Here is a 21,284-nt window from a genome sequence, read left to right as displayed (position 1 = left end):
AGTATTTATATATTAATCCCAAACTCCTAATTTGTCTTCCCCCACCAACTTTCCCCTTTGGTAACCATAAGTTTGTTTTCGGAGTCGGTGAGTCTAGGTATCTCCTCACACCAGTCAGAATGGCCATCATCAAAAACTCTACAAATTAGTGCCAGAGAGGGTGTGGAGAAAATGGAACCCTCCTGCACTGTTGGTGGGAATGTAGATTGGTACAACCCCTATGGAGAACAGGTTCCTTAAAAAACTAGAAATAGGACTACCATATAATCCAGCAATCCCACTCCTGGACATATATCCAGAGAAAACCATAATTGGAAAAGATACATGCACCTCAACGTTCATTGCAGCATTGTTTACAATAGCCAAGATGTGGAAGCAACCTAAATGTCCATCGACAGGTGAATGGATAAAGAAGATGTGGTACGTATATACAATGGAATATTGCTCAGCCATAAAAAAAGAATGAAATAATGCCATTTGTAGCAACATGGATGGACCTAGAGATTATTAGACCATTGATTTTAGACCTTTACTTTTTTCTAAAATAAGCATCTAAGGCTTCCAATTTCTCCAAAAGTACTGCTTTAGCTACATGGCTCAATTTTGATATGTTCTCTTTTCATTTTTCCTTTTCATGTTTTCTTTGTCCCATGGATTATTAGAAGTTTGTTATCTTTTTACCTACAGAATCAAAGTGATTTTCTTTGATTCCTGGATGTACCACTTACTAGACTTGTAGCTTTGTGCAAGTTCCTTAATTTCTTTGAAGTTCAAATTTATAATATGTAAAATGGGAACAATAAGAGACTCTACCTCCCAGAACTATTGTGAAGATTAAATGAAGCAATCTATGTAAAGGACATAGAAGAGTGCCTGGAACAGAATAAGCCTACAGAAACTGCTAGCTATTACTATTGATATTTTTATAACTTTTAATTTAATGAATAGAACAGTTCACAAAAATACTCCTGTATTTTTTTTAAAGATTTTTTTGATGTGGACCATTTTTAGAGTCTTTATTGAATTTGTTACAATATTGCTTCTGTTTTATGTTTTGGTGTTTTGGCCACGAGGCATGTGGGATCTTACCTCCCTGACTAGGGATTGAACCCACACCCACGGCATTGGAAGGCAAAGTCTTAACCACTGGACCGCCAGGGAAGTCCCAATAATCCTGTATTTTTAACATGTAAATTATTTTTAATTTTCTCAATTATGTATTTTTCATTTTGTGCACACTTTTTTCTATATTTTGCATTATCCCTTTAGGCTGGACTACAGGAAAAATTAAAAAAACAATACTTAATTCAAGGGCATAAAGATACTTCTGTCTGTTTCCTTCTTCATTATTATCACTAGTTAGATAAGATGTTTGATTGACCCCTGCCATCCCTAAAGGAAAGTAACCTTGCAATGCCCAAACCGCTTATTTGTCTAGTATAACTTCCTTGTTCCTGCTCCCTTCTGCCTACAAGTCTTTCATTTTGTGAAAGACATGCTCCTTAGAACTCCTTTCTATCTGCTAGGTTGGATGCTGCCTGATTCAAATTGATTTTTGCTCAAATAAACTCTTAAAATTTGAAAGCATGCCTCACTTCATCTCTTAACATATCCCAGCATAATGAATGGCCATTCTGATTCTTACTTTTTCAAAGGGAGCTGATGTTCTGTTTTCTCACTACAAATTCACCACATAACACAGGTTCCTAGGTTGTGTAACCTTGATGATAGACTCTAGAAAATAATAGACATTGGCCAATTTTTCCCCTCCAAAGTGGAGATGATAAGGTAGAGCTACAGAAATCCTTAGGTGCAGGCCTTGCTCAGCTAGGTCCTCCTTCTCCCTCCACACACACACTTTTCTTTCTTTCTCCTGCTCTCAAGTTATCCCAAGGTCTCACCAAGGGAAACAGAGAACCTGTAACACCCTTCTTGCTTTTAATGAAATTCCAGGTAGCCGATTGTGGGGCGGAGCTCTGGTTTGGGAGAAAGGGGGAATGCTGCTTGAACTGATTAGACGCTTTCCCTGTGTCCTCGCTATGGGTACATCAGCAGCGTGCCCAGTGGGTGAGAAGCCTAGTCGCCGCCAGGCGACATCGCAAGCCAACAGTCTCTAGACCCACCTGCCAGTACTCTTCTCAGCTTAGGGTTTGCGTCCCGGCCCCGCCCCCTGACGGTCCAGGGGTCCTTCGGCCCCGCCCCCTGACGGTCCAGGGATTCCTTCGGCCCCGCCTCCAGGCCTCACTCGGCTCCTGGCCCCACCCGTGCGTGGTGCCCTCGGGAATCCTCGGCTGGAGGGACTCGCTCTTCCGCCGAGCCCGGTCGGGGCAGAGCCCGGCCTGCAGCTGCGAGGACCGGAGCGGCGGGAGGTGACGCCCCTGTTCTGGAGCCGGGATTCGCGGCCATGACAGTGTCGGCCCGCGCCTTCTGGCTGCTCCGCGGCCGCCTTGGCCGAGTGTCGGCGTTGGGCCGGAGCGCGGCGTCGCTCTTGGCGGCGCCGGGAACGGCCGGGCGCGCGTTCCGGGGCTTTCGGAGCAGCGGCTTGAGGTACGAGCGCTCCCGGACGCTCGACCTCCTCGGGTCAGGGCGCTCCCGGGTGCGAAGCCGCTGGCTGTGGGAGGGGCGGCGGCCGCTGGCGCGGGCGAGGCCCTAACGCGTGAGGCCGGGGGCTCCGGGCAGCCGTTCGGCGCGGCGGGGCTGGGGGCTAGGCCGGCCTTGGCCCCGAACTTGGCTGCGGGCGGGTAGCGTAGTCCTCAAGTCAGGCAACTTGGACGTGCTCTGCGCTCCCTGGAACTGCAGCAGGTGCGGTTGAGTGACTGAGGAAGACCTTTGAGGCCCAGAGGAGAGAGGCCCTAGAAACACGTGGTCTGCTTGTTTGAAGCATTTGTTTTGGTTTGGGTTATTGTTGTGTTTCGTAAACAAAGGAGTGGGCGATGACCAGATGGTTCAGTAGTGTTTGAGTTTCTGACTTTCTTTGTTGGTGGTAATACTGAGGTCTTTTCCAGCTCTAAAATTCTTAATGATTTCACAAAATAAGGCATTAATCTTGACTTCTCAGTCTTTTTCTGTATGGCGCTTCTCGAATCTCTGTAGTCTTAGATTGACGTGCTCAGTCTTAGATTGACGTGCTCAGTCTTAGATTCACTGCATCTCTTTGGACCTTGTTGCTGGCTGGCAGATTGTGAGTATGGGTTTAACTCTTCTGCACAAATAGTGCCCAGGAACACTTCACCCGTCCGTCATCTACTGGTAGCTACAAACTCAAATCTAAGAAGCTAAAAATATATTCCCTTGACCCAGAGCCAGTGAGTCCAGAAGAGATTCTGTTTTCAGACTTTAAGGGCTTCCAGTAACGTGCTTTCACTGTGGTTTCATGTGACCAGAGATTGTGTCTTACTCGTCTTTTTGTATCCCCAATGCCCAGCACTGTACCTGGAAGAAAGTAAAGATCGGCAATGTGGAAACATAGCTACTGCTGTTTTAACTTAAATTGATTAACTCTTCATTGTATATTTGGACCTTAGTCTTGAGTGACTGAAATTTTAAAAAATATTCCCTATCGGGTTTACTTTGGACGAGGTTTCTGTGGACTACTTGTCCTCTACGAGGATATGTGAAAAAATACCAGTGACTCAGAGTTCTGATTGTGGAAGCTCTCATGGTGTCTGAAAAAAGTTGCCAGTTGGTTTGGAATTATCGACTCTACAACCTAGGAAAAGCAGATTCTGTAGAATCCTATTTGTATTACAGGTTTGAAGGAATTATACACTCTAGTCACCTATTTTAGATAACTATTTTTGGAATTTCAGTTATTTTACGGGTTCTTTCCAGAGTGAAGGTAACCTTTTACAAATTGTATGACTTGGTTAATTTCCCTTTGTCAGCTGATGTAACTAGACAACCTCATCACCCTATCTTCTCCAAGGACACTGAATGAGAGCCACGACAGTTAAAACCCCAGCATCTTATTGAAGCCACTTGCTACACACATGTGCCACACATACGGATAATTGAGATCTTTTAAAATTGAATTAATGACCTCTATAATTTAAAGTAATTGAGTGCAATAATTTTGGAAAGCTATTTTAATATAAAGAAGTATTGCTTTCAACCCAGCTGCTTTCAGCTCCATATGATGCAGATTATATCTGTATAAAAATAAATAATACCTTTGATAGGTTTTAATTTTTTCAAGGCAGTACTAATTAGGTTAGGATAGGGTGCTGTTTTTGACATCTTCTTGGCACTGAGTACCATATATGAAGGTGAGGTTGGCTGTAAGATTGAGAAACACCTGTGGACTGGTGGGTCTCGGGTGGGGAGGAATGCAGACAGTGTGTCGATGCTCATTGGTGTCTCTTTTCTCTTCTAGGACCAGCAGAGAGAAGAGATTCCATGTTCCAGAGGTCGCCACTGTCTGCCTCCCCACTTGTCCCCATCCTCAGTCATCTCTTTTAATATGTAGTGACTCATTAGTTGTCTAGGTCTTCATAGTGAATGTGGTTTAAGTCTGACATCATCCTATTGACTTAAAATTTGAGCCTTAGTGTTATTCTTTCTGAAAAGTGTCTTTGAGTTTGATAAACTCTTTCCACAATGATATTGACTGTTCTCAATTAACAGATTTATTACCAGTTTCTGGTACAGAGCCTTAAATGAAAAATGAAAAAGTATTTTTGATTATTTTTTATATATTTGGCTAATTAGACACCTGTAGTAATGGAATATATAAATACTTTTTTAGTAGAGAAGCTTCTTTTTAAATAAGCAGAATTTCAAGAAATAATGTTTGACAGAATTTGAAAGTTACAAAACCTTGAGAATATTTATATCTCAATGGTTTCCCTTTAAAATTTGCCGTGAGTTTTTTTTCCCATTTACTCATGAAAAAATGTCATTTACTCATGACATTAAAATATATTTAATGTCAAATAAATAGCCCTTCTATTTGTTGCAGCTTATTGTTTCTTAAAATGAATTACCTAAACAGCCAAAAAGTTACAAATAAAAAATTCTTGGTGATTAAATTTTCCAATTTTGCCTCACTGTGTGAGGAGTTTACAAATCAAAATGTACTTGGGTTGTAAACATCGCATGAGTCCGGCCCTGTGTTTTTCAGTGTTTTGAGCTGGGCAGCAGTCTGTCCCTTTTGGAGGCAAGGTTAACAAACTTTGTACATTAATGCTATGCTCAAATCAGATTTGCAGGTGTTCTACAGCGGGGACTTCCCTAAATGCTGCTTTACTGCCTGAACTCATTTTTAGTAACTAAATGGATATCCCAAGCATTTGTTCCATATTTATGCTATTGCTCAGTATTCCAAAAAAAATTAACTTGGCAGATTTCCCCTTTTTTCCCTGTCTTACTATGATTCCTTTCAGCATTTGCAAAATTTTGTGTACTGACCTACAGCTGTTTTTGGAAGCCTCACCTTTTCTTCGTGTCTCACTGCCAATGGCTTTATCATTTTTGCAGCTAGGCCAGCATTTTAAAAAACTAAATTTTTGGAGCTAGTAAGAGATAAGCGGTTTATGTTATTTAAATAATAATGTCTTGTGGAGTGGAGAGTTTAATAATTTTAAAAAGACAAATTTTATTTATAAGGCTGTTCATTTTTCTTCAGACTCTCTCCTCTAGTACTTACTCAGTTTCTCTCTCTGCTATATAATTATTTGGTTTAAAGATCCTTTTATCCTCATGTGAAGCTCGAAGGACCCAGACTCCAGTTAGGACCATTAGTAAAGCTGATTTTCTTTAGCATTATATCAACGAAGATAGAGTTAGTCCCAGTGACTAGCAAAGGCAGTTTCTCAAAGACATATTTTATTTTGCTGGCAAATATAGTGTGATTTTCCTATCTTAATGCCTTACCTATTCTAATGAAAATGAGATATGATAGTTTTTATTTCTAAGCAGTTCTTTTGTCATTTTAAATTTAGAACTAAAAGTTTCACCATTTAGTGTCTTATATATTAGTTTTATTCCTGTGTCCCAGCTGTTCAGAGATAATGTGTTCTAACGTAATGTCTCCAAAATCAAGTTTTCTGATTAAAATGGATCAATAGATGAACAAAGGAGACTAATACTAATCTCAGATCTTGTTACTCAGTCATGGTTTTAGTAGTAATTTAGCAGTTTCTTTAATGACCCATATCTTTGTTTTTCACATGTTTTGAAATTATATTATCCTTTCATGTTAATACCCTGATGGGATGATAAAAATAGCAGGAAAGAAACCCACCAGATTATCTTCCATGGTTACATACTCTTAATGGAATTCAATGGAGCTCAATGAAGATTTTTTAAAATAGTTTGGCTTAGGGGCGATTAAGTTGTGAAAGGATGCTTAAAGACATAGGAGCTTGGGTGAAATCTGAACTGTCAATGATTAATTTAGGATAAATCAATGATTAGTAATAAGTGAGTTTTACTATTAAGAAGTGCAATTTGGACCAGAAAAACCCCACCTAATTTGTGTATGGAATATAATCCAAACCTAAATTAGCGTCAAAGGAGAACCCAGGGTTGGATAGTATCCAAGAAGGCTTATCCAGCTCTTCCACTTAATATTACATCATATGCATTTTCTGTGTTGCCATTGTTTTTGTTTTTGTTTTTTTTTGCCGTACGCGGGGCTCTCACTGTTGTGGCCTCTCCCGTTGCGGAGCACAGGCTCCGGACGCGCAGGCTCAGTGGCCGTGGCTCACGGGACCAGCCGCTTCGCGGCATGTGGGATCTTCCCGGACCGGGGCACTGCGTCGGCACCGTGTCGCCTGCGTAGGCAGGCGGACTCTCAACCACTGGGCCACCAGGGAAGCCCTTACCATTGTTTCTGTTAACATTTTATTGACTGCATCATATTAAGTCAAGTGGCCATTAACTTACCTAACCATCTTGCTGTTGTTTACTGTCTAGTCCTTGAAACATGAAATAATTTACTCTCAGATTCACGTCATGTTCTTGTCAACATCATACCAGTCAGGTTTGTTCACTTAATGATCTGAACTCTACTTGGATTTCTATAATTACTTTCATTAAAGAATGTGCCTAGAGCCAAGAGACTATTCAAAGATTCATAATTCTAAAGTGAGGGCATATTATAGTTTAAAATATATGTTTCCTCTTCCCACTTCAGCTCTTTATCATTAACTCTGCAATGAATATCATCTTGCCTTTGAATAATCCAGTTGTATTGTTGAAAAATAAATTCTTATTAATATTTAAGGGAACATTAAATAACTTGTCCAAGATAACACAATAAATAAATGGTGAAGACAGGATTTGAACCTGCATGATCTATCCAGTGCTTTACTCTACAAGCAATTTATAATTGTTGACATATCTCCCTCTTGCTTTTCCTCCTTCTGAAAACTCTTATTAAATCCTGTAGAACTTTTGTGAATCAAGAAAACTGATTTTGCATATAAATCTTAAAAATTATCTAGTTAGATTTCCTTAATACAGGGTGTCTCTTAGCCTGGGACTTAATGGATAGAATTTAGGGGATCCCTAAACTTAGATGGGAGGTCACTGACCTCTAATAAACTTAGCATTTTCTTCAATGTTGAATGTTGGCCTTAAACCACAGTAATATTAGTAGTACTTATGATATTGCCAGTGAAAACATAGATATTTTAATAACAGTTGATGCAGAGATCTCAAAACATCATATACACTCACCACTACTTTGATATTATGGTAGTAATTAGACTTGCCACTAGATCCTTTTATTTAACGCTTTAAAAAAAGTGATAACAATATTTTAATAAAATTGGTTTCCTTGTAAACCTGTGTATTTTATGTTAAACATTTAAAAAAGATTATTCTGAGAAGATGTACATCGGATTCAACAGACTGCCCAAGGGTTCTCGTGGTACAAACTTTAGCATCTAAGATGTTTTCTGCAAAAATCATGGAAGTATAGGTTGCTGCTTATGTTCTAAGTTACAGGTTAGGGTCCTGAAAGAGTTAACTTACAAAATTGAATAACAGAATCACACATCATGAAAAGAACTTGCTTTAGTTTTTTTGACTTATAAAAGTATAATTTCTGATAAAATTACTTCACGGTGTAAGATAGTATCTAGGATGTGAAATGAAATGTTTTTAAAAGGCCATAAACTTAACACTTCTAAGTATTAATTTACTTAAAAAAAAATTCACTTACTTCGAATAGCTCCCTAGTACTACTGATTGGTTGGTTTTATTCCATATGTAATTTTGCCCTGGTTCCCTTGAGTTTGTTTCATTTCTATTGTATAGTTAATTTGAACTCAAAATCTTAAAATTATGCTCTAAGATACAAAGCGATTAAACTATGCTAAGGACTTGCAGAGATATTTGAATGGCTAATGACTGTATTTGGCTTTTTCATCTTTATAGATCATAAAACAGTTTATTGCATCTCTAATTAAAGTTGTGGTTGAAAATGAGATTGAAACATAGATGCAGAAGCAAGATGTGAAGTATACAAATTAAATACACTGTTGATCTTGAGCAGATTTTGTTATTTTACTGTTTTGTGAAGGAGTATTTAGATACACAAGAAAAGTAGTGATTTTTTTCCCTCCTGTTTACTACTTTGTTTTAGTTAGTTAAACTAAATTAACTTCATTTAATTCTAGGAATTACAAATTTAATTAATTCTTGGAACTGTAGATTCCAGTTGGATGGTTGCAGTTTATTTTCTGGAAAGTAAATAGGTAAATAAGCTCATAGAAACAACACTAAATGTTGATGGCTTTTTAGTCGCATATTACTTCTGGTTTTCTGAATATGTCTCCATCTGTTACTTAACAGAAACTAGGAGAGCCATTTTTACAAATCAGCCAATCAACTCTTAGCCAACCATTCCCATTTTATAGATGAGGAAATTGCATGCCTTTGAAAGCAGTTACGAGACTTGTCCAACTTCATTATAGCTGGTAAGGGTGAACCAGGGCTGACACTCGGTACTACTGTCTTTGGGTGAGTAATTTGTACTGCATTGTGCTGCTCTACTGCTAACTCTCCTCCCTAGCCCCTTCATTATGATTTATTCTTTCCTAATGAAGCCATATTTAGTGCTAGCCCAGAAATGGAGGGGAGAATAAAGTGCTGAAAGGGAGAGCTCCTTGTCCTGCCTTCTTTGGGGGTGACTTGCAACATTTCTGCTTGCAGGAGATGTCACCTGAGCAAGTAATGACAGGGTGCATTGTGTGAAAGATATCTAAGGGGTCAAATTGACTTCACTTTTGATGTGTATTAATGGCAATGTCAGTATATAATTTTTTGATGAAACCACATTTTTAAGAGTAGAAAAACCCCATTAAAGTAATGAAAATTACATATTTAGATTATTTATTGACTTATATTATCGACCTATAAGAGTTCTATTGAAAACTATTTTCAAAATTAACATTTTAAAATATAATTTATACCCTTATACATTAAAACAATTTAAATTTTTAATATTAATTTTATATTAACACATTTACTTTTTTATGTTAATTATGTGACTGTTAACTTTTAACATATGACCCATTCTTGGTACATATACATACAGTTGACCCTTGAACAATGCAGGGGTTCGGGATGCTGACCCTCCAGAGAGTTAAAAATCTTCACAGGTGGCCCTCTGTATTTGCAGTTCTGCCTTCTCAGTTTCAACCAACTGAGAATCGTGTTGTACTACGGTACCCAGTTAATAAGAAAAATCTATGTATAAGTGGACCCATACTGTTCAAACCCATGTTGTTCAAGGGCAACTGAACTTGAATCAGTTTCTTAGCCATATCTTCATTTAATGCCTTGATACTGATAATTTTCTGGGAAAAAAACCCAAACTTATGCTTAATTTAAAAATTAAATTTGCTGTGTTTTCTTATAAGTTGCAAATTACTCTTTTCTTTAGACAGTAGTATTTTTAGTTTTAAAAATACTTTCTCTACAGATGCTAAAGCACCTGGTAAACTCAGAGCAAACTCTTCTAAATTGAACATAGTCTCAGTTCTAGTTTTTTTCATGAAGATGTTTCAGCCTAAATATTTTCACAAGTGCTATTTTCATGTCTCATTTCAAAGTACCTTTCTTTGACAAATATTTAAGATAAAAGTCATCAAATAAGTTGTATCTATTTATGATTTTTAAAATATTTTGCCATATTTAGATGCAGTAAAATGATAGGTCTTCTCAATTATGTTCCATTACATTACAAAATATAAATTTATTCAGTGAAAAATAGAGTCATCAAAAGTTCTTCCCACAAATTGGGATATTTTAAATTGGGATTATAGATGTATTTGTTTACTAAGTCTGTCATAAAGTACCACAAACGAGATGGCTTTGTGAAGGAGGGGATACTCCCCCTTTTTTCCTCTTAGTTCTTTTAGCTGGCAATTAAAATGACATAAGCAGATTAACCAGAGAAAACCAAATTTATTAAGTACATAAGGGAATTCACATAAACATGAAGAATTCCAAAGATAGTAAGGCAAGATGAGGTATATATGTTATTCTGGACTAAGGAGAAGAAGGTAAGGGTCTGGGACTTAAAAGTAAGGTAATTCACAGGAAGATGAAAAGAGTTAATGTTCGGTGAACAAACGTTTGCTGGATCATCTAGAGACAGTGGGACTCAGAGAGGACTTTGATCAAAAACAGGCCTTGCTAGGTTCCTGCTTGTCTACCACACCTAGTTCATACTTTAGAATGGTTATCTGTTGTGATAGCTCCTTCCTGGAACCAGCCTTCTATCTTAAGTTCTTTTGGGCATTTAGGGGGAAGTTCAGAGGTTTCTTCTGGAGTGTATTAGGCCTTGGTTATTTTCAGCTGGAAATAATCTGCATGCCAGAGTGGCACAACTTGGGGCAGCTTGCCCTGAACCCCATCAGTTTAATTAATTAATTAATTAATTAAATTTATTTTTTGGCTGCATTGGGTCTTCGTTGCTGTGTGTGGGCTTTCTCTGGTTGCTGCGAGTGGGGGCTACTCTTCGTTGCGGTGCGTGGGCTTCTCATTGCAGTGGCTTCTCTTGTTGTGGAGCACGGGCTCTAGGCGCCGCGGGCTCAGTAGTTGTGGCTCGCGACCCCATCAGTTTAAAGCAACAGAAACTTATCCTCACACCCGTGGAGGCTAGAAGTCTGAAATCAAGGAATCTGCAGAGCCATGCTCTCCTAGCGTCTTGTTGCTGGCAATCCTTGGTTTTCCTTCACTTATAGCTGCATAACCCCAACTCTGCCTCTGTGGTCATATGGCCATCTTGCCTCTGTGTCTTCACATGGAGTTCTGTCTTCTCTTCTTCTAAGGACAGCAGTCATATTGGATTTATGGTCCACTCCACTGCAGTATGACTTTATCTACATCATAATTACATCAGCAAATACCTTATTTCCAAATAAGGTCACAGCCACAGGTACCAGGGATTAGGATTTGAACATATCTTTTTGGGGACACAATTCAACCCACAACAGTAGAACTTCAAAATTGCTTGCATATTGTTTGAGGCATCATTGTTTAATTAGCTCAGTACTTCCCTTGCTTTTGAAGGGGTGCATTTCTGTTTGTAAGCTTTGGTTTCAGTATTTGCAATTCACTAAAAGTTTCAAATCTGAAGCCCCCCCCAACCATGTCTTGGCCTATTTTTTGAATATGTTAACAATTTCCAACAGAGTTTGAAAAAAATGCAACACTTTTAGGTCTTTTTGGCTCATTTACAAAATAGATTTTTAAACACTTATTTCTAAAATCTGATGTAGGCAATGAAGAGAGAGTACATTCAAGTTTTTGTGTTCAATATAAACTTCACAATAGCTTTGTAATTTAGTTACAATAAGTGAGTTTATGTGTACAATATTTTTTAATTTATCAATTTATACTTTAGTTGGTAGATTATAGCTTGTTTGCATACAATTATGGATATCTTGCTCCATGACCAGTTTCAAGCACATATGCTTCATAGGTTTCTTTATATTGAAAGTAGCTGACCACCTATCAAGAATACTAGAGTGTGGGGCTTCCCTAGTGGCGCAGTGGTTGAGAGTCCGCCTGCCAATGCAGGGGACGCGGGTTCGTGCCCCGGTCCGGGAGGATCCCACATCCCGCGGGGCGGCTGGGCCTGTGGGCCATGGCCGCTCAGCCTGCACGTCCAGAGCCTGTGCTCCGCGACGGGATAGGCCGCAACGGTGAGAGGCCCGCGTACCATACACACACAAAAAAAAGAATACTAGAGTGGGGACTCCTGCTTTGAGAATGATGGGGGCATAAATCAGTGGTTCTTAACTGAGGCTTGGCAGAACCACTTTTTAGATCTTTTTGTTAAACCCTGTGAGATTTTTAGATCTAGCCTGTAGAGAGCCTCAAAAAGTTGCTGGCAGTTCCTTAGCCAGTCTGTCTCATCAACTGTGAGTACTGTTGTGCTCTGTAAAAGAAATTTTGTCAGAGATGAAGGTTTTCTTAAGAGACAAAAGTACAAACTCTAGAGGCAAAGATGGTTTTCACATTAGAATTAAGAACTTTTCATCAAAAGTAACCATATAATAAGTGAAAACACAAGCCACATACTTGTGATACTTGATACATAGGTATACTTGATACAAGATTAGTGTTCAGAATGCATAAATAACTACTAAAAATTAGGCACAAGTTAATAATCCATTAGAAAAATGGTCAATGAAGAGGAACAGGCATCCCATAGAAGAGGAACTCCAAATGGCCAATTAACCTATAAGACATCCAACCTCTAGTAATTAGGGAAATGCATAGTAAAACCACAACAAAATGACGTTTAGCTAATTGGTTAATTTAAAAACTTTGACAATATCAAGGAAGTAGAGCAATAGAAATTCTTAAACACTACTGGTGGACTTATAAATTAGTGCAACCACTTTGGAAACAGGTTGGCATAAATTGAACACACATAAATGTATCTTATAATATAGCAATTCCATCCCTGGGTGTAAACCTTAGAGAAATATTATAATATTGCATGTTATTTTATATTTATATCATATGTAAATGTGATATATATCATATATATTATACATTACTATATATAGTATACATATGTATATTATTATATTACATTATATTATAAATAATGTATATTATTATATTTTTAATATTTATAGATATAAACATTAGGTTAAATGATAAAAGAAAGGAATGGAAAGGAAAGCAATGCAATTATAAACCCAAATTTCAGGATTGTGTTTAACTCTATGGGAGAGGATCAGATTTTGGTAGAGGAGGATTACAAAGACAATTTCAATGACAATGGTAATATCTTTCTTAAACTGGGTGGTAAGTTTGTTAATTTTACTATTATTTTTTCTTTTCATGTGTTTTATACATATTTTGCATCTACTCACTTTTAATATAATTCAAGATCTGTTTTGATAGCGCTTTAAAATATTCTAAGATAGAAAGACAAATATCCAGAATACTAACCTATCTCACCATTTTATTTTATTTTATTTTATTTATATTTCTTTTTAATCTTTAGCCATATGCATGCATATTTTAAGTTACAGTTATGTACCTACAATTTTTCATTTAATTTCTTCACTTAATTTTATGCAATGAGCATTTTCACATATTGCTATTTTTATAATTATTATTTTCAGTGGCTGCATAGTAACTCCAACAAATTATAATACAATAAACAGTTTAACTCTGATAATTCCACAAATATTTGATAAACACAATGTGCAAAATACTCTTAGGTATTAAGGATGTCATCGTAAGTATAAGCTTCCTGTCCTACACAGCTTAGAGTATAGTGGGGGAGACAGTAATTTTAACAAGGCCTTAAGATACTACATGAGGGTAAAAGCTGGGTGCTGTGGGCACTCATATAAGAGGCAGATCCCCAGGTTGAAGGGGTCAGAGAACATTTCCCAGAGTCCTTTCCAAGCTGAGACTTGAGGACTGTGTGGGAGTGAATGAGGAACAGATTTGGTAGGGATGTTAGAGAAGTGAGAAAAGAGGATGAAGAGTGTTTCAGATCGAGGGAATAGTGTATGTGAAGGCCCAGAAGTGAGAACCTAGCACAGGTGATAAATTTAAATGCAGCTATGTGTAGTGTGGGACTTGGTGAGCACAGGGAAGCTAAAGAAAGCTCATGCAGGGGCGTGTAAGCTGCAGGATGTTTGGATTTGAGTTAAAACTTCCTTTCCTTAGTTTTTCATGTCAAAAATTTGGGAGTCATATTTGACTTCTTTTCTCACACCCTATACCCAATCTCAGTAAATTCCAGTAGCTCCACCCTCCAGATAGATTCAGAATCAGACTAAGCATCTCCACTGCTACCCCCCTTGCCCAAGCCACCCTCATCTCTTGCCTGGGATACCACACTAACCTCTTAACTGGTGTCCCCACTTGCCCCTTCCTCCCATAGTCTCTCCTCCACATTTTAACCAGTTATCACTGAATAATGAAAATCAGGTCATGAAAATCAGGTCAAAATTTCTAAATGGCTTTCTTTCTCATAATAAAAGCCGACGTCCTTCTGAATGCCTGTAGGACCCTATGTGATCTGATGTCACACTACTTCTTTGACTTTATGTCCTGTTCTGGTCCATTTGTTCTTTCTACTGTAGCCACTGGCCTTTCTATTCATCAAACATACCAGGCACATTCTTGCCTAACGTTCTTTGTACTTGCGGTGTATTTTCCTTAGCCTAAATTCTTTTCTCCAGATAACCACATAACATATTCCTTCATTTCCTTCATTTATGCTCAGATGTTACTCGATTAATCAGAGAAGTGACACCTTAACCAACCTATGTAAAATGGTAACTGTGGCCTCCAGATGTGCCTTTTTTTTTTTCCATGTTTCACACACGATATGTTAAATATCATAGAATACTGCCTGGCACATAAATGGTTTTCAATATGTATTTATTAAATTAATAAAAACTGGACATGTAGTGCAGTTTTAATAAGGGAACTGATATGATTCCATTTGGAAAATCACTCTGGCTGCAGTGTGGAAAATGGACCGGCAGAGATCGAGACTTGAGCCAGGGTGAATTCTTAGTTGTGTGCTTCTGTGGCTGAACATTTGAGTGGTTGTTGATATGTAACATTTTTCAACAATATGCATGTTGAAAAAAACCTCATTTCTTTATTCACTGAAGTCTATATGAGCTATTAATGTGTGTGTTTACCATTTCTTCCAGCATATGGACTGATACAGGCATTCTCCCATTGGGCCTCCACTAAGTCCGGGTCGCTTCATTTATCCTTATATTGTGTCTCCCATAGAGCCGGGCTTGCTGAGGCTCTGCAGTGACTGAGGGAATCAGTGGGATGGGCCAGCTGCTACTGAAAATGCTCTAAGTCCCTATTCATAATTGGGTGGCAGTCTTTTGGGTGTTTACCCATAAATACCAACTAGGCCAGGCCATATCATGTCAGCTATAATTAGCAAGCTGAATTAGCACATCGGTACTATAATGTAAAGTAAGCCCTGCCACCTCAGACCCCAACAAAAAATGTGCAGTCAGGTTTAATCTGTAGGTAGATTGTCTTTTTGGAAGTCAGGAATCAGTTTATGCCATTGTCATCTGACATTCTCAGGGTCACACAGCTTGTAGTGTCTAGGCCATAATTATCCTGGATTATGTTCAGTTGTTGCCAGTTTCACAATAACTTATGACTAAATCATTGTGTTTAACAGAGAATCAGCTAATAAAACATGTAAGCAGCTGCATTGCTATTCATATGCTATAGAATGCAACATGGAGCTCAGATGGTTTTATATTTTAAAATACAAATGTATGTTCTTTACTATAAGAGTGACTTCTAGTCTATTAGCAGATGAACTTGCTTCTATAGCAGAGTATTTTACCTATCTGAATATTGCTGACACAATTTAATTTTTGGAAAGTATTTTTTTTTTTACTACCTGAAATTGTTTGCCATATCTGCAGCCCTTAGTACTTGTTAACATAGGAGGTCCTTGTTTTCTTAGTATTAAAAGTCCACTTAAATGAATCAATAACAAATGAGCAACAGGAATTCAAAGTAGATAGTGAAAACAGTTCATTATTTAATCCTGAAAAATAAAATTTAAACTCAAAAGTGAATGTATTTTATCTTAACTTGATTTAGTCTAATAATTATGTACTAATTATTAGAATGTACAAAGACACAAATTACAAAAGCTCACTCAAGAAATGCTAGGTAACCTGAAGAGCCCTCTTTGAATTAAAAAAAAATTAAATTTGGAGTTTTAAACCTCACCACAAAGAAAGCTCCAGGATCAGATGGCTTCACAAGTGAATTCTACAAACATTTAAGGAAGAAATAATACCGATTCTATACAAACTCTTCTGGAAATGTGAAGAGGATGGGATACTTCCTAACTCATTCTATGAGGGCAGTAACCATATACCAAAACCATACAAAGACAGTACAAGAAAAGAAAACTACAAATATCTGCCAGGTACATAGCTGCAAAAAATTTTTTTAAAAATTGATGAAATCCACACTATCTGGAAAGGATATGTGGGAGGTTTATCCCAGGAATGCAAGGTTGGTTTAACATTTGAAAATTAATGTTATTTACCATATAAAGAGTCTAAAACCAAAAAAAACCATTTGATCATATGATCATCTCAATTGACACAGAAAAAGCATTCAGCAGTATCCTGATATAAAGTCTCTTCAAACTAAGATAGAACTAAGCCATAAAACTAAATGCATAACCCAAACCCATAAAACTTCTAGAAGGAAACATGGGAGAAAACCTTTGTTACCTTGAGTTAAGCAAATATTTCTTACGCACAATACCACAAGCATGATCCATAAATGGAAAATTGATTAAAATACATCAAAATTGAGAACTTATCATACAAAGACACAGTTAAGAGAATGAAAAGGCAAAGCATAGACTTGGAGAAAGTATTTCAAATTATATATCTGATAAAGGACTTGAATCTAGGATATATGAAGAACTCTCAAAACTCAATAAGGAAATGACCTATTAAACAAAGGGCAAAAAATTAAATTACACAATTCACCAAAGAAGATAGGCATATGAAAAAAATATGCACATGAAAAAAAATGCTCAACATCATCATTCATTAGGGGAATGCAAATTAAAAGCACAGTCAGATACTATCATATATCCACTAGAATATCTAAAATTTAAAAGACCGACCATATCAAGCGATAGCAAGTATGTGGAACAACTGGAACTCACATATACTTCTTGCAGAAATGTAGAATGGTACAACCAGTTTGGAAAGCGGATTGACAGTTTCTTACACATTTAAACATATACCATATGATCCAGCCATTCTAGTCCTAGATATTTGCTCGAGACATGAAAGTATATGTGCATACAGTGACTTGTACATGAATGATTGTAGCAGCTTTATTTGTCATGACTAAAAACTGGAAACAACACACGTATATCCATCAACAATTAAATGGATATACACAATTTGATATATCCTTACAATGGAAAACTTCTCAGCAATAAAAGGAGATGCACTATTGATACATACAACAGCATGAATGAATTTTAATTATGCTAAGTGAAAGTAGCTAGATGAGAAGGAGCATGTAGTGCGTGATTCCATTTTTATAAAACTCGTGATAATACCAACTAATATATAGTGACAGAAAGCAGACCAGTGTTGTCTGGAGGCATGGCAGGGACAGATAGAATGGTGAGATTACAAAGGGTTACCAGGAAACTTCTGAGGGGGATGGATATTTTCATTTTCTTGATTGTGGTGATGGTTTCTCAGATATACACATATACTAAAACGTCAAACTTTTCGCTTTAAATATATGCAGTTTATTGTATATCAATTATACTGTAATAAAACTATTACAAAATTAAGACAGTGGAGCAAGATTGATACACTGCGTTTACCATGACCTTCCATGTCTTGAAAGTGGAAAGTAGACAAAATTAGAATCAAAAGTAGAGTTTACTTATAATTGTATTATCTAACCAATGTGTATTTGCTCAGTTAATTGTTTACCCATGGTTATGATTATTATTGAAATATACTTTCGTGTTGAACTGAAGAAGTGGTTTTCAAACACGATCGTGCGCAAGAATACCTGTGGGGACCCGTTAGATGTGCAGATTCCCAGGCTCTCTCCCCTCTCCCAGGGATTCCAAATCATGGGTGTGGTCTTGTGGTCTAGGAATATGCAAGTTCAGTAAGGTTCCCAGGCAATTTTGACGTATGTATCCATAGACCATATTTCAGAATCACTTCTTAGCAGAACATTGTTTACATCAAAATTGTTTGAATCTGGATGAACTCTGTGGACCACTGGTGCCAGGTTGATATGGAATATTCTTGATCTGGTCTATGTATGTGTACATCAACCTATTAGAGAGGGGGTTGACTTATTTGGAAGGGGCAGCAAGTTTGCATTTTGTTTGTGCTGGCTGATATTCATGATGACGGCTCTCACTAGAACATAGAAAATGTACAGGTGCTTGAAAAAATTAAGTTGCTGTAAGGTTTTTCTTTGCTCCTTTTCTTCTCCTTCACAATATTCATTGACCTGCTTTTGATATTTTGTGTAATATTCATGTGCTATAGATCATGCGTTCACCAGGCCTTTCAATAGTGAAAGGACAGGGGCCCCAGGAAGAAGGAACCATCTTTTACTTTATCAGGTACCTTTAAAAACTAAACATGCAGTAGGAGCAACATTAATTCACCACTTTTAAGTTTGAGATCATGGAGAGCAGGAAAACCTTCCCATAAGGCATTTTTTGTGCCTTTCCAGAGAGAGATTTATGTCATCTATCAAAGTATAGTACTTCTTACCTACTTAAGCACTTAAAAACTGCCAGGAAGTAATGTTTTGTGCAGTTTTTCTATTAGAAATGATGCCATGGTGTGGGTGTTTGGGTAGGGGGGCAACTGAGCCGTACTTACTGGCCTGGTCCCCACAGTAATCAATGACAAGCATGGCAAGACTGGCAGCTGTCATCACAGTTGTCCTTGTCCTGGAGCTGAGGGATAAAATTTTTCCTTTAGTAAGTGAGAAGAGTTGTGTAGTACGGAGCTCATGACTTCAGGGTCTTGTACAGGATATTCTATTAAGAGTGAACTGACTTTGCCTTTGGGTCAAAAGGCTATGGGGCCACGTATATACACCATGGCCTGGAGCTTTGAAGATGGGTGCTAGTTTTAACTAGACTGTGCTGATCTGTCTCTTCTGAAAAAAATAGCAGAGCTTTTAATACAGCCAATATTATAGAGCCAATATTCTAGAACTTTAGTATGTGGTTTGATAATTGAAATATATATATGTAAAAGTTATGTATACTATAGATAGATTGTAATGCAGAACTAAAAAGCAGAGTTGGACTCCTTTAAAAAATTATAAATGTATTTTTGAACCTGAAGAATGAGTGTCAAATATACCTGAAAGAAATCAAATTTTGGTTGCTCACTTGGGGAATCATAAATGTTTTGTTCACTCTTGTACTTTAAATTTATGTGGTTGAATATTCCTTATTGCCTTTTTAGTACTACCTTTATTCCTTTGTTTTCCACAGACATGACGCAATTATTATCTCAGGAACTGAAATGGCCAAACAAATCCAGAAAGAAATACAGCGAGGTGTGGAATCTTGGATTTCTCTTGGGAATGGAAGACCTCACCTCAGTATCATTTTAGTGGGTGATAACCCAGCAAGCCACACATACGTCAGGAAGAAGATCAAAGCTGCTGCTGCCGTAGGTGGGGACGTGTTTTAGTTGTATTTGTTACTAGATAGCGTTTTCTGGTTTTACTTCAAAGTGTGATAATTATGAATGATAATTGTCAACTAAGTGCTATTTGAATGACATGTATTATTATTATTATTTATTATAGATTATTTAGTTACCGAAGTTTATATTCATTTCTTACTCTTTTTCTTCAAATTTCTTATTGAATCAATTCAGTGTGATTTCAGATCTTATGGTGAGATGTGAGAGCAACATGTTACATTTAAAGGGCCTGTTTTTTTGCTTTAATCACATGATAAACCTGGCTAGTTCACTCTGCCGAACTTGGCCTAATAGTGGTGGTGGTGGTATTGGTATTCTTACTCTCTTCAAATCCACTAACAGTAGCTTATCACAGATGAGCGTGATTTGCTAAATGGGTTACTGGGCCAAAGAATGCATGTGAATCACGAGAAAGCATCTGTACTATTTGAAAATTCCCTCCTGATGGTGCTTAGAACATCATTTTTGTAGAAGGGCCTTTTCTTCCAGTGGGATAGGAGCAGAGGGAACCAATCACACATTGTGTAAGACACCATCAATGAAGAAACACATCTTTGTTAAAGTGACTCTCTGTACTTGTTTTTCTTCCAGGTATCTGTAGTGAGATCATTCTAAAACCTAAGGATGTTTCTCAGGAAGAACTTTTGGATATAACCAATCAATTGAACATGGACCCAAGAGTCAGTGGTATATTAGTTCAGTTGCCACTGCCAGGTACATAATGCTCTTCTATATGCCTGGTTTGGTTAGGAGCAAGGACATCTTTTCAACATTATATCATGACACTGCAAATAATTTATAAAATATGTTCAGAAGGGGACTAGCTATTATATTAGCATGCAGTAGGTGGCAATTTCTGAATGACGTTTACAATGACTGAAAACTGTGAAAGAAAAATTTAGGCTTTGGCAATACATCCAGTTCTTGTTTTGCACAATAGTGCAAAACCATGAAAATGACTAAGTTGAAACTGGACAAAGCAAATCAATAAGAGAATAACAATTGTTCTGTGACCTTTAAAATGTTTTCTCAAAACACTAAAAACTCTCTTACTGTGGTTTATAAATATATAAGGAAATGAAAAATAGTAAAATTAATATTTATTCAGTACACTGTAATTTAAAACATTAGAAACATTGAGAATTAAAGTATTACTTCATTGCCAAAATCTTGTCCAAGAGGAGTTTGAACAGTTACTTGCCTTCTTCTCATCATACGACTTATTATATGGAGCAGGCATCTTTTCTATGCCTTGGTGAATTGAACTGTCAAATTCTTTTTAAGTTTGGATCAACTTCCATCTTGTCCTTTGTCCTTTCAAAGTCATGAGATATCTCTGAGAGTTTCTTTAATGTGAAGTTTTGTTCTGGTGTCACTTCCTCTGGGGCGTTGTCATCCTTTTTGTCACAATCACATTCCTCATTTATTTTGATCAGTTTGCCTTCACTAAGTTCTTATGGCTGCATAGCTACATTGCTCCAAAGGGCACGGTGTCAACATTCCTGGGTCATCCCCTATTTCTCGTACAACCCATTTACATTCAGT

General features: G+C 37.4%; 1 protein-coding gene across 3 annotated transcripts in view; it reads left to right on the top strand.

The window, feature by feature from the left end:
• The first annotated feature begins 2,192 nt into the window (after positions 1 to 2,192).
• Positions 2,193 to 21,284, top strand: part of MTHFD2L (methylenetetrahydrofolate dehydrogenase (NADP+ dependent) 2 like) — a 141,089-nt gene continuing 121,997 nt past the window's right edge. Inside the window, exons 1-3 of one of the 3 annotated variants that reach the window (XR_007476948.1) lie at positions 2,193 to 2,547; positions 19,523 to 19,707; positions 20,331 to 20,453. Coding sequence is in view for 2 of the 3 variants with exons in the window: in XM_049708985.1 (XP_049564942.1) it covers positions 2,405 to 2,547; positions 19,523 to 19,707; positions 20,331 to 20,453 (451 nt within the window). In the remaining variant the exon portion in view is untranslated. Of the gene's footprint in view, positions 2,548 to 4,372; positions 4,601 to 19,522; positions 19,708 to 20,330; positions 20,454 to 21,284 lie in introns of those variants that run through there. The other 2 variants (XM_049708985.1, XM_033412496.2) reach the window with 2 other exon arrangements.

The sequence above is a fragment of the Orcinus orca genome, chromosome 4 (genome assembly GCF_937001465.1).
Source record: "Orcinus orca chromosome 4, mOrcOrc1.1, whole genome shotgun sequence".
In the NCBI taxonomy this organism is placed as follows: Eukaryota; Metazoa; Chordata; class Mammalia; order Artiodactyla; family Delphinidae; genus Orcinus; species Orcinus orca.
This window is presented reverse-complemented; position numbering and strand designations above follow the sequence as displayed.